Source organism: Folsomia candida, unplaced genomic scaffold (genome assembly GCF_002217175.1).
Source record: "Folsomia candida strain VU population unplaced genomic scaffold, ASM221717v1 Fcan01_Sc012, whole genome shotgun sequence".
NCBI lineage: Eukaryota > Metazoa > Arthropoda > Collembola > Entomobryomorpha > Isotomidae > Folsomia > Folsomia candida.
Genome location: NW_019091204.1, coordinates 1,712,236 through 1,731,350, shown reverse-complemented (window position 1 = coordinate 1,731,350; position 19,115 = coordinate 1,712,236). Strand labels below are relative to the sequence as shown.

Below are 19,115 nucleotides of genomic sequence, written 5' to 3'. Positions count from 1 at the left end.
ACAGTAGATTACGGTCGGATTAATAATGTGCGGAATGCAAAACTTTTTATAACTCATTTAGCAGTGTATGTTCTATATGAATTATTATTACTTTACCATTGAGTACACTCCTGCAGCAAAACTTGAAAACAGGTTCTCAAATGTTTTGACATCAACTGAGGTTTTTCCAACCACGACTTGTGCCAACTGAAGACCGTGATCAGCTAGTGGGACGGAAAAAAATTGAGTAACTATTTGATACATTTTGCCAGGTGAATTTTGGCCACAATGTGTTTGGATCGGGATAATACGACAGTTGCATGTATATGAATCCAATTGGAACTACGTAAACGACAAAAGTAGATTTCGGGGCAGAATATATTTTTTATGAAATCTTGCATATTTGTAAGTGTTTAATCAGCATTCAGCAAGCCACACATGGAGATTAATATATATGCCGTTATGCCACAAATTGCCCATTTATTTAACTCTGATATTTCTAAAGGGTTGAGTGATAAAACTCGAAAATGCAGAAAATTTTATATTAGTTCAATCAAAACTGAAGTGAGTAGCAACCTCCACCTTCGTTTCCCAAATGGATAGATATTGGTATGAAATATCTTCCCTTGTGTTTTCATCTGCAAAATTTTAGCATGGTTGATACCACGGTTGGTATTTTTATAGGTGTTAATTATGTACATACCTCAAAGTGATTAAACGTAATAAACGGAGCACAATATAATAAGAGAAGATATGGAATGTATGGCTTTAATTGTAACAGACGTCCAACGCTAAGTTTTTCTTTCTCAGTTCTGTTCCATACGTCTAGAAAAAAAGCTTACCCCTGGACACAGACCCCACAAAGATGCAACGACAAACACACAACAACTTCGTTATTTTTTAATCTGTAAGATAGTCTTTCAACCCAACTCGGTGCAAGGGAAAGTATGTATGGATAGATCTTGTTATCCATCATATGAAGAAGCTTACACAAGGAGAAGGACTGAAATTTAAAGCTATCAAGGAATTACTATTCAATTTTCACATGAACATTACAATCAGCATGACTGTTATTTTGTTAGCCATCCTGATAAACATGTGGGTTGCTTTAATTAATTTAAGTACAACATTATGTCTCATGTAATAGACTTTGTACCCTTCTTTTGCAAACTTGAAAACTGGACTTGTACATATCCCAGGTTCTTAAAAACCTGTATGGTAATTGCACGGACGTTGGCTACCTTTACCCAATTTGTACTTACAGTAAGCGACATAAACATCGGTGATAAAAGATTCTAAATTTGGGTTGGCTACTTGCATCCGATTGTTCCTGTATCCATGTATCGACCTGGCTTTGAGGAGCGATATATCCTACTATGTAATTTAGGTAGTACGGTCGTCGATCAGTTGATGTGTTTGGGTTTATCTGGGAGAGCCTAGATCTTTGGTAAATTTAGTTAGGTAAATTTTCACATGTTTCAGGTATTAAATGGTAAACCTCAGGTGAATAATGACGTAATTTTTCGTAATTTTTCACACACATCCAAACTGATACGGTACAGATAAATATGAATGTATCATATTTATAAATCCTGACAGAATTTTAATTTTCCAGAAATTATAACTTACATAAACGGGAAATCTCGTGACCGAATATTCGATTCAAATATGTAGTTATTGTTATTTTAAATTCACATTTAAATTGATTATAACAAAATTGTTTCCAAAATTATGTTTGTTATGAATATATTAATATAAATAAATATATGTAAATGAGTATATTTGTAACTTGAGTTAATAATAATTAATATTTCGCGTAATAGAATTAATTATTTGCCAAATACTAAAAATTTGCAAGTGTTAATTTTAGATTAAATATTAAACTTATTAGTTACTGGATTTTTAATATCCTAGATGTTCTTTATTGCTAATTTATATATACTTATAATCGTAATAAACTTTGCAAGTTTTGACTCGAATAGTAAAAATTTGAGTAATAAAAAAATTTAATTAATCGTATTTTTAGTTGTTTAATTGTCATGCGGGATTTTAAAATAAAATTGGATACATACATACACGTGGTTATTTATGTATTTATGTACTATTTATTTCGAGCTATGTACACGAATTTTTTAAGGGTGTGATTAAAAAACGGAGATTAGAGTTCTCTCTTGCATGCGGGTTTTGAATTGGAATTTTTGTCTCAATTTTCTGGGCGATTCTTTTTACAAAATCAAGACTTGAGTTCTGGAAATAAAAAAAAACTAAATCTTTGAAATTAAAATGCCTCAAATATTTTTTTATGGACGTAAAAAATTACAATTCTAACTTTATAAAACTCGAAATTACCGATTTTAAATGCAACAAAATCTTTACATTAATAAAAAACGGAGATGAACAGGTTTCAAAATCGACATGGATGGAAGACGGGAAAGTTAAGACATAAAATTAAAACTCAAAACCCGTATACAATAGAACGTTAACAAAGGGAAGGAATCTTGATGGTTGATGCGAGGGGGTCAAAAGTCGACGAGTTGGTGTGAAGGGTCAAAAGGTCATAAATTGTGGGGTCGAGACAATTACACGTTTTTGTTCACTATTTATTAGGGGATTCAACACCGGTTTTTCAAAACCGGAAAAACCGGAGAAAACCCGGTTTTCGGTGAAACCGAAAACCGGTTTTGGCAATTCTAAAAACCGGATTTTCGTCAAAATTTTAAATTTTTAAACGAAACTATTTTTCGAATTTTGACACTATTTAAACAAAATTGGTAACATTTGCGCTTAAAATTAAGGCCTGCAATTATTTTGAAAAACTATTTGATAATTTTTAACAGAATTTTGCTAGTTCATTGGATTAACACAATTTTCAAAGCTGCAAAAATAATCAACAAAATTAAAAGCAATGAATTTGAAAAGCTACATAAATTATTAGCAGGTGGTTGTGGGTTCGCATTCAACTGCGATAACGGCTTTTTAACCCCTTTAACTTGTCAAGCGATTACATATTTCATTTATAAATCAATTCTCGGAACTTCAAATTTCTATTTGCATAAATTATATTTTCGAATAAACTGCTAACGTGATGCTAACCTACATAGAAACCCGTGCAAAAACCTGAAGTTATAACATTTTAACAGCTTTAATTTATGGCTGAAAATTGTATGAATGTGTCTTTTTAGAAGTCAAACATGTATGTATGTGCGGTCCGACTTGTGCAAAATTCTTACCTTGTCCATGAATGGACACAAATTTCTCCGGTCAAAATCCAGTGCACGTGTTACAGTAAAATTGTTCGTGTGGGCATTCGCCAAAAATGTGTAACCTTGCAAATTAGTAAAATCTTAAAGATGACATGCTGGTCTCTTTTTTGTATCTCATTTCCCATATCTATGTATACGAATGTATTTTCTTCTGGATTACATATAGAGGTAGATAGTGTTTTCCTATATTTTTTTAGAATAAAACTAGGCTTCGGTTACATATTTATAATTACTTTGCATCTTCATATTACGTTAACAGATAATCCATTAAGTTAGCATATTTATTTCCTCAAAGAATTAGAGAAGATATATTTTTTAATTAGTTTAACGTTTTTCGTGCATCTTTCCGTTAGGTCATTGTTCTTAAGGTCTTGGTTCAGAATCGTCCGTGGTAACACTATGCCATTTTTATACAACTTTGTCACAGGTTTGCAGAGGATTGGTTGTGTGTACAAAGTTTGAATCTGGTGTGCACTAATTAGCAAAACTATTCAAGAAATTTATAAAATAAAGCTATTGATCCCATACCACATGTGTTTGTGGAGCAGCACAGCATAGCAACATATAATCCATACTGGATTTTTAAATTTAGATCAAGAGTCCTGACTAACATCGTGCATGCATATAGGATATCTTAATTTTTAAATAAAGCCAAGACCTCAATCTGGACGAGGAGATCATTTGGATAATTTATGCTTTTGACGGAAAGTGTATATATCCCTTTATTTATTGGCGACACTGGTTTTACCGTATATTTTGTTTCTTCAATAATCCCCTGGACCTTCATAAATTAGCAGAAATAGTTAGTGCACTAACCAACATAGTTGTCCAGCTTCTGCCAAAGACCGGAACTAAATTCTCTCACTGGTTTTCTCATAAACGTTGATCTTAGTAAAAATGGACATGTCCTAGTAAAACCAAAATTACACGAGATGGGTAAGGTTTAGGGCCAACAACTTGATTTTATAAATTTCTCGAATAGTTTTGTCAGTTAATAAACCAGAGTCGAAAATTTTGCATGCAACCCATCCCATGCAAAGCTGGGGCAAAGTTACATAAAAGTGACCTAGCGTTACCACGGGGGATTCTGAACCAAGTCCTTAAGGTTAGGGCCTATAAACCTACGATACCCACATAGTTAATTTTTCTACCTGCCTGGTGCCCAAACATTGTATTTTGGCAAAACGGTGAAAACCCGGTTCTTCACCGGTTTTGGTGGGTGGAAAACCGGAAAAACCGAAAACCGGTTTTCAGAAAAGGGTCCGGTTTTGAATTCCCTACTATTTATACTAAAAGTTGTATAATACAACACAATAAAACTTGGAAATCTCAATTTCCCACAACATTGAGCCGGGAAGAGTTCAAATGGAACGAAAACAACAGGTTGAAAATATTGCTTCGTTTTATTTGTCTTGTCGAGTGGGTATTTTTGACAGTTTTTAACTGTTTTTTTTTTTCAAAATGCGGGCATGTCAGACCCCCCCAAAACCCCGGCATGGCGACAGATTCATCCCCACGAGGGCTGGAAACACGTGGGACACGTGCTTCCCCGTGTCACCAGCATCTTCTACAAGCAGCAGTGCAAAGGTGAAATATTTGATGATAAATTATCTTTAAAAACCAAACTGCAATTAATTAATTGTTAATTATTTAAATATGTTCAGGATCTGGCTACCAGGCCGCTTGGATCGTGGAATAAACAACCAACAGCAAATGACACGAATTGTAACAACGGACAAGGAGTTTATTCGAATCTTCTGAAAAATGAGGTCCTTCGCGATCAAATAGAAAATGTCCCCGTGTTATCGCCGTCGCCGACGAGTAGAAAGTTATTTAAGGTAAGTGACTCCAAGCGTGTGACCTCGGATTTTAACTAAATTTAGTGTCAATCCGTCCCAAATTGATTAGTATGAAATTTGTAGAAGAAACGATTTGCGAATTTCATCCTAATCAAATTTGCGATCAATTTGCGACACTAATTAATTTGGGCAAAATCGGAAAGCCTCCAATTTTAGAATTAAAATGAGTATTTTGCAAAAATTAAATTATAAATGATCCCCTTTTTCCAGTTTGATTCCTCCGAACGGAGCAATTTCCTCAACTCGGCGTGGTCACCGTACTCGTTATCTCCGATTAATGCAAATTCTGCTCAGCTTCTGAACCATTCTTATTCCAAGGGTGTCAGTAAGATTTCAAAAGTCCCGCTTAAGGTATTTAATTTAAATACTGCCACAATTATGTATGCTTGGGTTCGATTTAAACGGGAAAGTGGGGGCCAACCCTTTTTTACGGGAAATTTCCAGAATTTCGTCCCCCCGTTTTAAAAAAAAAACAGAAATCGAACCCTTGCAGTTATGTCGCATGCTTGCTAAATTAATTACTTAATTTGCGTAAGTAATATGAATTAATTTGCTTAATTTAGGCTCTTGACGCGCCTCAGTTACGGGAGGACTTTTGCCTCAATTTGGTCGATTGGTCGTCGAAAAATAGCGTCGCGGTGGGTTTAGGAGAAAGTGTGTGGCTCTGGTCTACAAATCAAAATCTGACGACAGATCACCGGCAGTGGACCGGCGTGACGGGTGAGGTCACCCAATTGTGTGATACTGGATCATGGAGAAATCCTGTCAGCTCGATCGCCTGGAATGAAAAGGTGACCCTTTAAGGTTTTTGTGAAATGTGCGATTGGAAATTTAAATTTTTCTCGATGAACGGAAATTTCCAAAATCATAATTTACATAATTTCATGAATTATTGATAAATATACATATATAACTTTTTTTAAGGTTCTTTCTTGTGGACGACGGAGTGTTATTGGAAAGTAGAATTTTATTTCATTTTGTAAATGGAAGTTTCTAAATTACATAATAACTTTATTTTATGTACGATTCTTGACAGTTTTAAGTGAATTGTTAGTCCTATTTAGAAAACTGGGGTTAAAAAAAGTAGTCAATAACACTCCGTTGTCCAGCCAGAAGGACTTTTTTCAATTTTTCAATTTCTAATTAAATTCATTTAAGTAGCAGTAATATGTATTAAGAAATTTAAATAATTGTTTTTATTTTCCTCGAAGGGAACACATCTCGCCGTCGGGACAGAGACCGGCCTCGTCCAAGTCTGGGACGCTGCGAGGGAAACGTTAGTCAACACGATTTGGGGTCACACCGCCCGCGTCGGAACAATGGCGTGGTCGCAGGGGGATACCATGCTCTCCACGGGTTCACGAGACTGCTGCATAAATCAATCCGACCTCCGGACGAATCCGGTCATCATAGAAAATCAGCTGGCCGCCCACACCGGAGAAATTTGTGGGCTTGCCTGGTCACCCGATAAGGAGCTCTTGGCCTCTGGAGGAAACGACAATGTGCTCAACGTTTGGAGTGTGAGACATTCAGAAAGAACGATTCTCACTTATCGGGAACATACCGCCGCGGTCAGAGCGATTGCCTGGTCACCGCATCAATATGGTGAGCAAATGAGCTGTTCGAATTCATTCAATGAATAATTCATTTCAAGTTTGTATCCAATAAAAAACACGTGCAAGAAATTACTGCAAGAAATTGTAGAATATTTTAATTGAATGAATGAATGAATTATTCCAACATCAATAAGTTTTGAATTAACCTTCAAAATCAATTTTACATGAATTAACTCAATGAATTTTAAATGATTTATTAAAACATTAATGAATTTTAGTGAGTTTTTCGACAATTGTAAATAAAAAAATTAATGAATTTTTATGTATGGGTTTTTCAACAATTAATTATTGAATGAATTAATTATCCAAAACTCAATGAATTTCGACTGAATTATTATAACCTCGTTGAATTTTAAATGAATTTTTCCCAAATATTTTTTTTTTCAACAGGATTTGTTAAACGGATTAGTAAAAACTTAATGAATTCTGAATGAGTTACTCAAAAATTAATGAATGTTAAATGAATTATTCAAAACTTAATGAAGTCTGAACGAATATTTTTTTTCCAACAGGCCTGCTCGCCAGCGGTGGAGGATTCGCTGATGAGACGATTCGATTTTGGAACACCATCACCGGTCAAGCGAAATCCATCCGAAGTATTACGACGGACTCACAAGTCTGCAATTTGGCCTGGTCGCCGCATTCCGCCGAATTCGTGTCGACGCATGGCTACTCGACGCACCTGATTAAAGTTTGGAAGTATCCGTCGCTCGAAAAAATTGGGGAGTTAGACAATGGACGTTACGACAGAGCGATGTACTTATCAATGTCGCCACGTGGCGAGAATATTGTAACCGGTGGGTACGAGACGCTCAGATTTTGGAATGTTTTCAAAAAGCGGAAAGATAAGCGTAGGTCGGAACTGGATCTTTATAAGATTAGGTGAACAAGAGAAGGCTTGTGATGAATCTTTATTGGTGATGCGATGTGACTATTTTTTGATAAGAGACTATCTGACAGATGTTAAGGATAGATATATATATTTATTAATTACTTAATAGCAGTAGTGTTGGACTAATTGTAGGTCGGAATGTGATATTTATAAGATTAGGTGATTGGGAACTTTATCTTTATAGGAGAGAGAATACTTGTGATCATTGATCACTGATCAATAGGTATTTATTATATAGTAACGATGTGACTATTTTTTGATAAGCGATTATCTGACATATATAGATGTTAAGTATAAATATTTATTAATTAATAAGAGGACGGAGTAATTGACGAATAAAGCTGGATTTTTACACTATAATATTTTTTTAATGTCGACTTGTCGTTAGATACTTTTTGGCAGTGAAAAATTATCTGCTCGTGATAATTCCATAAATACAGCCACAAATTGCAGTGCAATTATTGCCAGGGCCCGGGCTGCCTATATTTGCGCCCCAGGCAAAATTTTTCTTGCGCCCCAACTTTTCGTCATTAGAAAAATTCAGTCGAAAATCTGCTATTATATACTATACATTTCAGCAGCACTTTACATATGTATAGTCCAAAAATTAATAAGCTCAACAATTATTTTACTGTTAAAACCTAAATATATTCGTAGTGAAAGTGCAAATGATAGATCTCGCGGAACATTAATTGGTATGTAAATGGTGCAACATTTGAAAGAACTAAGAGTTTCGCTTACAATGCGACGGTTTGAAATGTAACACTCGTAACACTCCGATTTTGTAAAAATTTGGTAATTCTCGAGTTCAAGTCAACCAACTAACCTAACTAATGTAACTAGCCATATTCTTCAGAGGTGGATGTTAACGTAGAGTTATTTACCCGGGGGGAACATGACCAAATCAGAAAGAAGAAATATGAATAATCGATAAGGAGTTAGAGCTTTTCCGAGGTTGAAGGTTTAAATTTCAAAGTTTAATATTAATAAAAATTTTTACATTGTTTAAAAAAACAATTTTCTCTAAAAAGTACAAATAAAAAAATACGAAGAACCTAGCTGAATTTCGAATTATTGTTTTCAAGTTGAAGTTGGCATAGTTTTTTTAAATTTCTTGCAGGGTTTATTAAAACTGAGGGTTAACAACCTAGTTACTTTAATTGTTTTTTTGGGTTTTCATTCGCTTTTAAAGGAATTTAGATAATAAACTTAACGAAGTAATGCTCACATGAAAGATCATATTTGAGAAAATTAATTTTATTTTTGACACCTTTGCTTTCGACGAAAGAGATTTATTTTCGTATCACGGTTAAACACAAAGGCATTGTCCATAAAACCCGAGTTCTCTGGGAAAAGCGACGTCTAGGACTTTCTGTGAGACGTTTATGTGTTTTTGCAATATTTTTTGGCTCGGGAAAGCAGTCAACAAACTTTTTGAAAATATCATGTTCATGCTATTAAAAATGTTGGTACCAAGTTCCACTACGAAATTTTCAAAACTTAACTTGTAGGGACAAAAATTAGGAAACTCATGCAGAAAACCGTTTTCAAAAATATTGACCTGCCTTTGAGCTAAAAATAGCACACGGACGCGATTTCCCCGCTTTCAGCTCCTCCCACTCCTTGACGGGGCCGTTGGAGTCAGAAATTTGTGAGGTTTGAAGTGATTCCGGTTTTCATAATTGTTACATACTCATGACACTAATTTTATTTTGTTTATGCAAAAAATAAGCATACCTGCATTACTCGTGGATCAGACTGCAAATATAAGCGCAAGTCCCGAATTTTATCTGTATCCTGCTAAGCTCGGGTCCTTTTCAAATTTTAGTCTGAATTAAGGATTTTAGCATACATGTTCCTTCAGAAAATTAAGGAGTCTACATGAGCGTGTACTAATTTCAGAAACTGATCAAAAATCCTAGAATTGAAATTTTGCGACAGTTTAATTTGTAATAAATCAGGTGTCTTTCATATACCGCACCCGATCCTACCTAGATGTTTGCTGGGGCATGGTCGCGATGGCGCCAATCTGATGCATAAATACTTGGAATGCCTTCCTGGCGAGCATTTTTGCAAGAGAAATTTAGATCAGTAAGGTTTTCTGGACAAATGCAGATTATTTTACTATCCATGCGAAAATTGAAATTTTTTAAGTATTGAAATAGCCAGGTTTCCATTCTGTGAAAAACGGAAACCGTCTTTAACATAACAGTCTAATTTTGGAATTTTCTTAAAATTTCGAATTTTGTTGGCGTTTGAAGTCCAAGATGTTTAAAATCATAGGGAAACGGCAAAAGTCATGGAGATTTGAAATTAGCATAAGATCAACATTTTTAAGCTTGGCGCCCCTCCAAGGCCCCGAACATGAGCCTTGCACGGAAATATGAATGATTCCTTATACCTATTTGTTTTAATCCCGCCGCACCTTACTCTAACTTTTACCCATTACGCAACAATGTACGGTTCGGGTACAGTTCGGTTCAGTACTGATTGAACCTCAAATTTTTGACAAATACCAAATTTGAGTCAGAACTATGGACATCTAAAATATTTTCTGCGTTAGTCATTATTTTTGTTAGTTCAGGTCGTCTGAGAGTTTTAAGGTCTGTCTAGAATGATGTTTAAATAAAAATCTATTTTTTTAAACGCTATAACCATTAAATTATTACCTGATTTCAAAAATGAAAATAATTATTTTCTAGCAGTTAAAAAATACGTTTCCAAACATTATTCAAACTTCATGCTAGATAGTTGCAAAATTTTAAAATAAAAAAACCTTAAATAAAAAGTCTTTTAAAAATCAAAAGTTTTGTAAAAGTTGGGTTTTGTATATTACAAATACTCAATGACATTATCAGCAAACATGTTTTTTTGAAATCGGAATAAAACTGGATAGTTTACAGCGTTTTGAAAAATTTTCACTTGGCTGAAAAATTCGAGGCGCCATCAGATTTTGGAGCCCTGTGCAATTGTTCTGGTTGCCCTCCCAAATTTTGGAGCCTGTTCATAGCATCATATTTTCGCATTTTTGAACTTACGCTAAGGTTCGAAAAGTTTACGTTTATGAGAAATCAAGGTTTTGCCCGGAAAGCAGTTTAAAATTCGCACCTCACGCTCATATTTTCAGCGGCGCCTTAGCGCCCTCAACTGTCCGGCCTTCTTATCCCCTTCACGGGCCAAGTAAGAACTCGATGAGTTAATAATTATGTGTGTTGCGAATTGTTTTGGGGATACGAGAAGCATATCTGTGAACTTTTAAAACTGCTTTTACAGTTTTTAAATTTGGACCAGTTTGGTTAATATAAATTAACCTGTTTTTGACTGCAAGAATTCTTTGTGCGCCTTCGTATACACAATTACCTTTGAGCGCGCGGCGCCTCAAATTCTGGGAATAATTTGGAGTTTTCAACAATTTGCTTCTACCAAATTTAGGAGCTTGCCTGTAGACGACAATACTTGTTTGTCAAGTTTATCAAATAGTCCTCAGACCGTTTCACAACATTTTTTATAAGTTTTCTACTGACCATTCTATCTTTACGAATATAAGAAAATCATTTATCAATTTTCGCAAATGTCGTTTTTATCTAGTGTACAGCTGGGCGCCTCATGGCGCCCTTTAGGATTTGGCGCCCTAGGCAGTTGCCTAGGTTGCCTGACCCCTAAACGGGCCCTGATTATTGCACTGCCCGTTGCTTAACGTAGGATTCGAAAACTTCTCGCAAAAATCAGCAAGCTTTTAATCATTTCTCGGCTCTATTTTAAAATTCTAGACTGGAAAGCAAACTTGTAGAGCAAATCATTGCCAGTTGTGTTTGAAAAATAAGCACTCAGGATTTTGAAACTTGTTAAATCACATAATTTCATGGACTTTTTCATAAAATAACAAGTTCAGATTATTTTTATACGAGGCAAAAAGGGACAAAAAGAGAAAAAGTGAAGGAGGGAACGTCAAACTCATTCGTCCAAATCATCCTTCAGTCGAGCAGTTGACGAGCGAGCAGCAACATCAAAGAAATATTTCCTCCACCTTCCCCATACTTCCCCCCACTGGAAATAATACCCCTCAAAAAACTAACCATGGGTCCTAAAAGAATGTCCCCTCCTCAGCTCCCTCGTAAATTGGGGAAGATCAAGGCCAAGAAGCTGCAAATCTTTGAAGAAAACTTGATCCGTGACCACTCCACGAGGGAAAAGGTCATCTCCGTCATGAATCGAGTTCATCGTGAGGTCATCGACCCCGTAAAGTTCATCCGACTCTCGCCCCACATCAAATCGCTGGACATTCTGCTTATCCCATGTCCGGAGAACCATTCCCCCTACGACGAGGGGATGGAGGTCGAATTGAAGATGGAAAATTATGTGGGGCTCGAAACTCTGGTGAAGAATGTGGGAAAGGTGAGCAGTTTTTTGAAACTTGAGGGGAAATTTGTATTAAAATTTAATTGGGATTTGTTTAGTTTTGTGGAAATGCAGTATTTTGAAGGGTTTAGATTTCCAGGGGGGCTATAAAAACTCGAGAATCTTGAGAAGAATTCAAAAACCACTTGAAACCATAGGTTTTATGAAGAAATTTACTTTTTATCGCTGTAGAAATACTTTATTTGTCAAAAACAATGTATTTTGGGTCCAAAAAAGAACTGTTTTCGCGACTATTGAAAAATACAGTATTTCAACATCGATAACAAGTTAATTTATTCAAGAAACTTGTAAATTTTTGTATTGTCGACGTTTTTCGTACCCCTGGAAATCGAAAGTTTTTGAAACAAAACAGGGCTCAAAATATGTACTGGATTTTATGTTATTCTAATTTTGACCCGTTTTTTACGAAGGTCATGACCGGAAAGTTTCTACTTTGTCGAACGATCACCCCGTCGAGCAAGATGGTCGGAGTGGACACAGCTGTGGAGGATGTCGAAGGAGAGATGGCCGTACGCCTGGCCCTCTTCAATTATTCGATGGAGGCGAAAATGGGGAAACACGATTTTGAAGGGGTCCTCCCCCTGGGGACGGTGCTGATCGTGAAGAATCCCGTTTTTAAAAAGGCCTTACTCGCCACCCTCGTGTACGGGGTGATCGCGGAGAATCCGGCGGATGTGGAAATTCTCAGTCCGAAAAGGATGGCGGCACTATTTCCAGGTAAATATTTAATTAATTGGATTGGATAACTTCTAGATTTTGCGAAAACTTTTTGCACAGTTTGCAAATTTATTACTTTACTTAGGAAATTTATTTTGAGGCAATTCATGCAGTCATTAACTCATAAAATACGCAAGTTTAGTAAAATGATTTCGCAAACTTTTACAAAATTACTACCCTTGATCTGAGCAAATTTCTAAGCCAAACTTTCTGGGAAAAATTTGTAAATTTTTGCAAAACTTTGTAAGTTTATGAAATTTACGGATTTTAATGCTATCAAAGCCTGTGTGAATTGCTTCTTGTTTTATTTAACAAGATTATTAGTTAAATTAAATAGTTTACTCAATTCATTAAATACAATTACAATTCCTAATTAATTAACTACATGATTAATCTACAATTTGTTTTTTGTGTCGTTACAGATGTTAAATGGAAGTCAGATCTCCCCCAGGAATCACGAGCCTTGTTAAAATCTCCACCATTTTGGGAATTCCCCCTTAATCAAACCGACCTTGAGATCGCGACCAGATTGAAGAACGTGGGAAACAAGGCCTTCATCGAGAACAGGGCGACGGACGCGATTCGATTTTACAACGTTGGCCTGGAATACTTACCTGAGGGGGAAGGGGACCAAGATGCGGCGAGGACCACACTTTTGGTCGACATTTTGACCAACAAGGCGGCCGCACTGATCAAATTGGAATGTTTCAATGCTGCTCTAATCTGCACGGAGAAAGTTTTGGCGATTAATGAAGGCCACGTGAAGGCGATCTATCGTCACGCCAAGGCTCTCATCGGACTTGGACGGTATTCCGAAGGTGGCGAATTTCTGGATGATAAGCTCGTCAAATTTCAAGAGGCTGCGAGTAAAGATATTGTCAAGTTGGGGTGAGTTGAAAAAAATGTGGAGAGAAAATTTGAGTATTTGTGAAAGAACTATTTTAATTGTTTAAGGTTTAACAGTTTAAGTATGATTTCGATATTTGAATTGGTAACCATTTAACATTGTTTGTTGCAAATTTAAGCTTCTATATTTGCATATATTTGTAGTCGAGCATGATTTCAAGATTTAAATTGTCGGCACTTTAACTCACTTTCAAATTTAAGTAACTTGCATATGTTGATTATTTAAAACAATGAGAAAATTCACACAGTTCTTTGATAACTTTGTACAATCCTTAAATTTTGTAAACTACAAGATCAAGGGCGTGTCTTTATTTTGTAAAAAAATTGTAAAATTCTTTTGCAAAACGCATGAATTTTACGAGTTGTCGATGAATTCCCTCAATAATTATTTATAAGTTAAGTATGATTTAAATATTTTAATTGTTCCAAATTTGTCAAGATTACTCATCTCCGAACTGCAAAAACCTACACCCAGCAAAGAAATCCTGCTCGCTTTACGATCTCCGCGACCAAGGAACTCGAACGAAGCTCAAACCCCCCTCCCAGTGGGGATGGTGGATCTCATTTCCGAATTTCGGGGACCAATTCAACTCGGCCCGAGCCCCATTTCGAACCAAGGACTCTTCGCCACGGAGGACCTCGAGCCTGACACGCTTCTCATGGTGTGCAAACCCTTCGCCGGGCTTTACGTCGATTCGGCAAGAAAAACCGAATTTTCCTTCAACTGTACCTGCCATGAGTATCTCGTCGGCGTTATCACAAACAAAATCTGGCTTGATCCCGACCTCGCCCGTGACCTGTACACCTTGTGGGCCGGACCTGACCTAAAGTAAGTGTTCACATTCATTCATTTAATAGAGAATGAATGAATTATTCACTAAATTCGTGAATAAGGACTAATAAGGAGTGAATAATAATAATAATCTTCATAATAATCTTCATGCATGTGTGGATGCATGAAGATTCCATAAATATTTATTCATTTCGTGGGTGCGATTTCCTGTTTCATCCCGGCAAACGGGGGAATAAAATCCCGGAAATTTTAACATGGGCCTTATGGAAAAAGGTCCTGCCCCCCGTCTGTCCCGGCGAACGCGTTCGCGCGTTTGCAGGGTTTTTCGCACCCACGATTCATTTCATATTCAGTAATTCATGAAGTGAAGAATGAATGAATAATTTTGTTCATTTTTCACGGTATGGTTGATACCTGGGGTATCTTGAGAAATCCGTCTATAAGGCGAGTTTGATGGAAAACAAATAATAGATGAATATTTGTTTTCAATTTTTAAAGAAGTGAATTATGAGTGAATAATTTTGTCGAGATTTTTGAATGAATGAATACTGAATAAATATTTCTTCATTTCATATTAGTGAAGAATGTACGAATAATTTTTTCCAATTTTCAAATTGAATGATGTTTGAATGAAGAAATATTCTTTCTGAACAGGTATGACGAATCAAAAACACCGACCAAAGTTGACATGGCCCGAATCCACCAAATTTGCAAGTTTAACTTCACCGGAACTCGTTGCTTTGACGAGAAGGACGACACTTTCATCTCGTGTGGGGTTTGGGTCGGCTCCTCGAAAATTAACAACAGCTGTATTGACGCCAACGTGACGTGTGTCCACCACGATTCTGGACTCGTCATGATGGTCACGACGTTCAAAGCGGTGAAGAAAGGGGAGGAAATTCTGACGAGCTATGTCGACCCGATGCTTTCCTTGACGAAGGAGAGGAATTTTGAGTTATCCGGTAGGTTTTGGGTGAATTTAAGGTTTGACGACCACACGTGGTGTGAGATTTGTAGAATTTTTGTGCATTCCTTAAAAATGGAGTTATGTTTGTTTTTTAATCTTTATGTTTCCAGGTTTTCTTAAATATCGATTTCAGCTAGTCTTTGGAAGAGTAGTGTTTTTTAATGGAAAGATTTTAACAATGAGGCAACACACGAAGTTATTGATACCTTTGTAAAAACCGTAGGTTTTTGAAAAATTTTGCAAACTTTTTTAACAACTTAGAATTTGAAAACATTAGAATCTGAGTAAGATTACAAAAACTTATAAGCTAATTTTCGTTCCGAAGTATTTGGAAAATTTGGAAACATTTTGCAAGTTTACAGAATTTGATAATTTACAATGTTTCCAGTGATTCTTTCAACATTTATTTCCGTGTTGTGGACATTTAAATACTTCGTTCCATATTTTAATTCCTAAATGTATAAATTTTATCAATATTTCTGCCATTTTAAGAGTGCAAAAAGCAATTCGTTCAAAATTTGCAAAGTATGCCCTAGAGAAAATTGGTTTCGCTGCTAACCATAATCATTTTCGAGTCACCAGCTTTCAAAAATATTACGGAAAAATTAGGACAGACTTTTGCCACACCCTTTATAAATTTAACTGATACCTTTCTGACTATTTTTTTCCGCCTGGGACCCCCTTTTGGACTCTATTTTTTAATTTGAATGAAACCTCGAAAATCGTGTTCAGCATAATTGAATTAGTGGGTTTAGACCAATTTTGGGTCTCAAAAAATTTTCATTTGGCGCAAATGGACGATAGCAAGTCAGTAAAGGGGGTTGACATCTCCCTGTTTTCTGAGATAACCACTGGACCGATTTGGTCAAACTGGGGCTTAAAATGATCACACATACTTCCTCTTGGGTGAACCGGGAGATGGTACTGATCCGTGACCTTTATGACCTTGATTTTGACCTTTTTCGAATTTGTTGCAAATCACCTTAAAATCATATATAATTATGAATACCAGCCTCAAACAATTTGTTTGATGCAAATTATATCTAAATATGACCTTTGTAATGCGAACAGCAGCATGTCGAAGGTAAACAAAAACTTGAAGTTTTTATGCATGAATATCACAATACTTGTGCACAGCATCATAACTTGAGCTTAGTGTGACGAACTGTTGCCGCGCTATGTATTTTACTTTTTTTATAAGAAAACTGAACACCTCAAACGAACATTCGATGGTTTTAAAGATTTTTCAATATTTTAAAAAATTGCCGGGAAAAGGATCAGTGTAACGGTTCTTTTTGTATTCATACCAAGACTGTGAAGAAAACATCTTCTAAGCTACTAATAAGCGAATATCGTCAAAAGGATTATGCTGGTGCGAAAGCGCATGTTTATGTGCTGCTTAATTTTAAAACCGTCGAAACGACGCCCAATGCACACTTTCGAACCTTGCTCCGAAACTTCTAGACTAATCCTGCTCCAATACTCACTATTGCTTTATCCAGCTCAATGATGTAAATCGGACTTACAATATCAATATCACTGTTCTAACTACGGTTGGTTGAATTTCGTAGCACACACGATTTGTTATGGCCAGGCTTTACTTGGGTAGGGTTTGGGCGGGCCGAGCTTTTGATCCTATGAATCGGGTCGGGCCTGGGCGGGCTTTATTTTAGTCGGGCTCGGGTTTTACTATCGATCAGCAAAAAGCCGGACTGATTTCTTCTCTGGAGTCAATGATATGAGAGTCATAAAGTTTGGTCAAAAGCGCACCATTGTAGTTTATACAAATATTTGAAATTCATATTGAATATGTCCTCTGGCGCGGTTTCACAAACAAATAATAACAATTCGTGTGTGCTACGAAATTCAACCAACCGTAGTTAGAACAGTGATATTGATATTGTAAGTCCGATTTACATCATTGAGCTGGATAAAGAAATAGTGAGTATTGGAGCAGGATTAGTCTAGAAGTTTCGGAGCAAGGTTCGAAAGTGTGCATTGGGCGTCGTTTCGACGGTTTTAAAATTAAGCAGCACATAAACATGCGCTTTCGCACCAGCATAATCCTTTTGACGATATTCGCTTATTAGTAGCTTAGAAGATGTTTTCTTCACAGTCTTGGTATGAATACAAAAAGAACCGTTACACTGATCCTTTTCCCGGCAATTTTTTAAAATATTGAAAAATCTTTAAAACCATCGAATGTTCGTTTGAGGTGTTCAGTTTTCTTATAAAAAAAGTAAAATACATAGCGCAGCAACATTTCGTCACACTAAGCTCAAGTTATGATGCTGTGCACAAGTATTGTGATATTCATGCATAAAAACTTTTTGTTTACCTTCGACATGCTGCTGTTCGCATTACAAAGGTCATATTTAGATATAATTTGCATCAAACAAATTGTTTGAGGCTGGTATTCATAATTATATATGATTTTAAGGTGATTTGCAACAAATTCGAAAAAGGTCAAAATCAAGGTCATAAAGGTCACGGATCAGTACCATCTCCCGGTTCACCCAAGAGGAAGTATGTGTGATCATTTTAAGCCCCAGTTTGACCAAATCGGTCCAGTGGTTATCTCAGAAAACAGGGAGATGTCAACCCCCTTTACTGACTTGCTATCGTCCATTTGCGCCAAATGAAAATTTTTTGAGACCCAAAATTGGTCTAAACCCACTAATTCAATTATGCTGAACACGATTTTCGAGGTTTCATTCAAATTAAAAAATAGAGTCCAAAAGGGGGTCCCAGGCGGAAAAAAATAGTCTTCTACATAAAAACTAATTAAAAATATCCAACTTTTATCCCCCTCCAGGTTTCACGTGCAACTGCCGTCTCTGCGAACTGGACCGATCCGAAAGCCCCACCGTTATCGCGAAAAGGCAGAAACTCCTCGCCAGCCTGGCGTACGACCCGGTCAGGAAATTCTATCCGTTTCATCCCACCCGTCTCGCCGGCGACTTGGAAAGCATCGCCGAACTCGACCGTCTCCGCGGCGCGACGCCCGACTTGAACTTGGCGCTCGTGGACGGGGGAATTTTCACTATCGCGGCCATCGTGCTCCTCGGGCTGCGCAGATACGAGGAGTGTTTCGCCATCATGGAGAAAATCTACCGGGTCGTGCAGAACATCCCGACCAACTTCTTGTACCGGGCACATGCCGAAGTCCTGCTCGTCTGCTGTATGAAAATGGGCAAGAAAAAGGTCGTCTTGCAAAAATGGGTGGAAGAAGTAAGGAAATATTGTCGGCGATATGGAGGAAGTTTGGAGCATGTGAGGAAAGGTGAGGGAATTTTTGAAAATTGAGTAGAATTTCAAAATTTTGATGTTAGAATTCAGAGCGCATTTAGTTTTCAAAATGGTAACACTATTTTTAAGAGTGATTCGTATTTTTGAAAATTCTTGTGAAATTTTAAATTTTTATGTGACATTTTTTTAAGAGTGTAATGTATTTTTTAATGCAGGGGATCATCCTTCGCTTCCAGAAGACTTGAAAAAATTTGGGATTGAATTCTTCAACGAGGAAGAGACCACCGATTAATTAATTGATGATGAAACGAAATATGTACCAGTTTTGTATGACTTTTTTTGTATGACATTTTTTGATATTTCTTAGATTTCTGTTGATCTTTTTTGGTGTTTTTTTTTATTGATAGATATTTACATAAATTGTTGAATTCGATGATTAAATTTGATATGCAAAT

General features: G+C 36.4%; 2 protein-coding genes across 2 annotated transcripts; both read left to right on the top strand.

The window, feature by feature from the left end:
* The first annotated feature begins 4,562 nt into the window (after positions 1–4,562).
* LOC110855492 (fizzy-related protein homolog) lies at positions 4,563–7,987 on the top strand. The gene is made up of 7 exons (XM_022103899.2): positions 4,563–4,625; positions 4,719–4,829; positions 4,907–5,080; positions 5,312–5,452; positions 5,665–5,892; positions 6,313–6,706; positions 7,230–7,987. The coding sequence occupies exons 1-7, from the start codon at positions 4,608–4,610 to the stop codon at positions 7,601–7,603; spliced, it is 1,440 nt and encodes a 479-aa protein (XP_021959591.2). The 5' UTR covers positions 4,563–4,607; the 3' UTR covers positions 7,604–7,987.
* Positions 7,988–11,577: 3,590 nt separating this feature from the next.
* On the top strand, positions 11,578–19,108 carry LOC110855436. The gene is made up of 7 exons (XM_022103847.2): positions 11,578–12,004; positions 12,439–12,745; positions 13,168–13,633; positions 14,091–14,480; positions 15,099–15,406; positions 18,227–18,694; positions 18,876–19,108. Exons 1-7 carry the CDS (start codon positions 11,687–11,689, stop codon positions 18,950–18,952), a joined length of 2,334 nt encoding a protein of 777 aa, XP_021959539.2. The 5' UTR covers positions 11,578–11,686; the 3' UTR covers positions 18,953–19,108.
* Positions 19,109–19,115: the final 7 nt, after the last annotated feature.

What these genes read in the sequence shown, in the direction of transcription:
- LOC110855436 (XM_022103847.2), top strand. Translation starts at nt 11,687, where the DNA reads ATGGGTCCTAAAAGAATGTCCCCTCCTCAGCTCCCTCGTAAATTGGGG. An exon ending in AAAGATATTGTCAAGTTGGG is followed by an intron (nt 13,634 to 14,090) that starts GTGAGTTGAAAA and finishes AAATTTGTCAAG; the next exon opens with ATTACTCATCTCCGAACTGC. An exon ending in TTTGGAGCATGTGAGGAAAG is followed by an intron (nt 18,695 to 18,875) that starts GTGAGGGAATTT and finishes TTTTTAATGCAG; the next exon opens with GGGATCATCCTTCGCTTCCA.
- LOC110855492 (XM_022103899.2), top strand. An exon ending in CGAGTAGAAAGTTATTTAAG is followed by an intron (nt 5,081 to 5,311) that starts GTAAGTGACTCC and finishes CCCTTTTTCCAG; the next exon opens with TTTGATTCCTCCGAACGGAG. An exon ending in TTTCAAAAGTCCCGCTTAAG is followed by an intron (nt 5,453 to 5,664) that starts GTATTTAATTTA and finishes TGCTTAATTTAG; the next exon opens with GCTCTTGACGCGCCTCAGTT.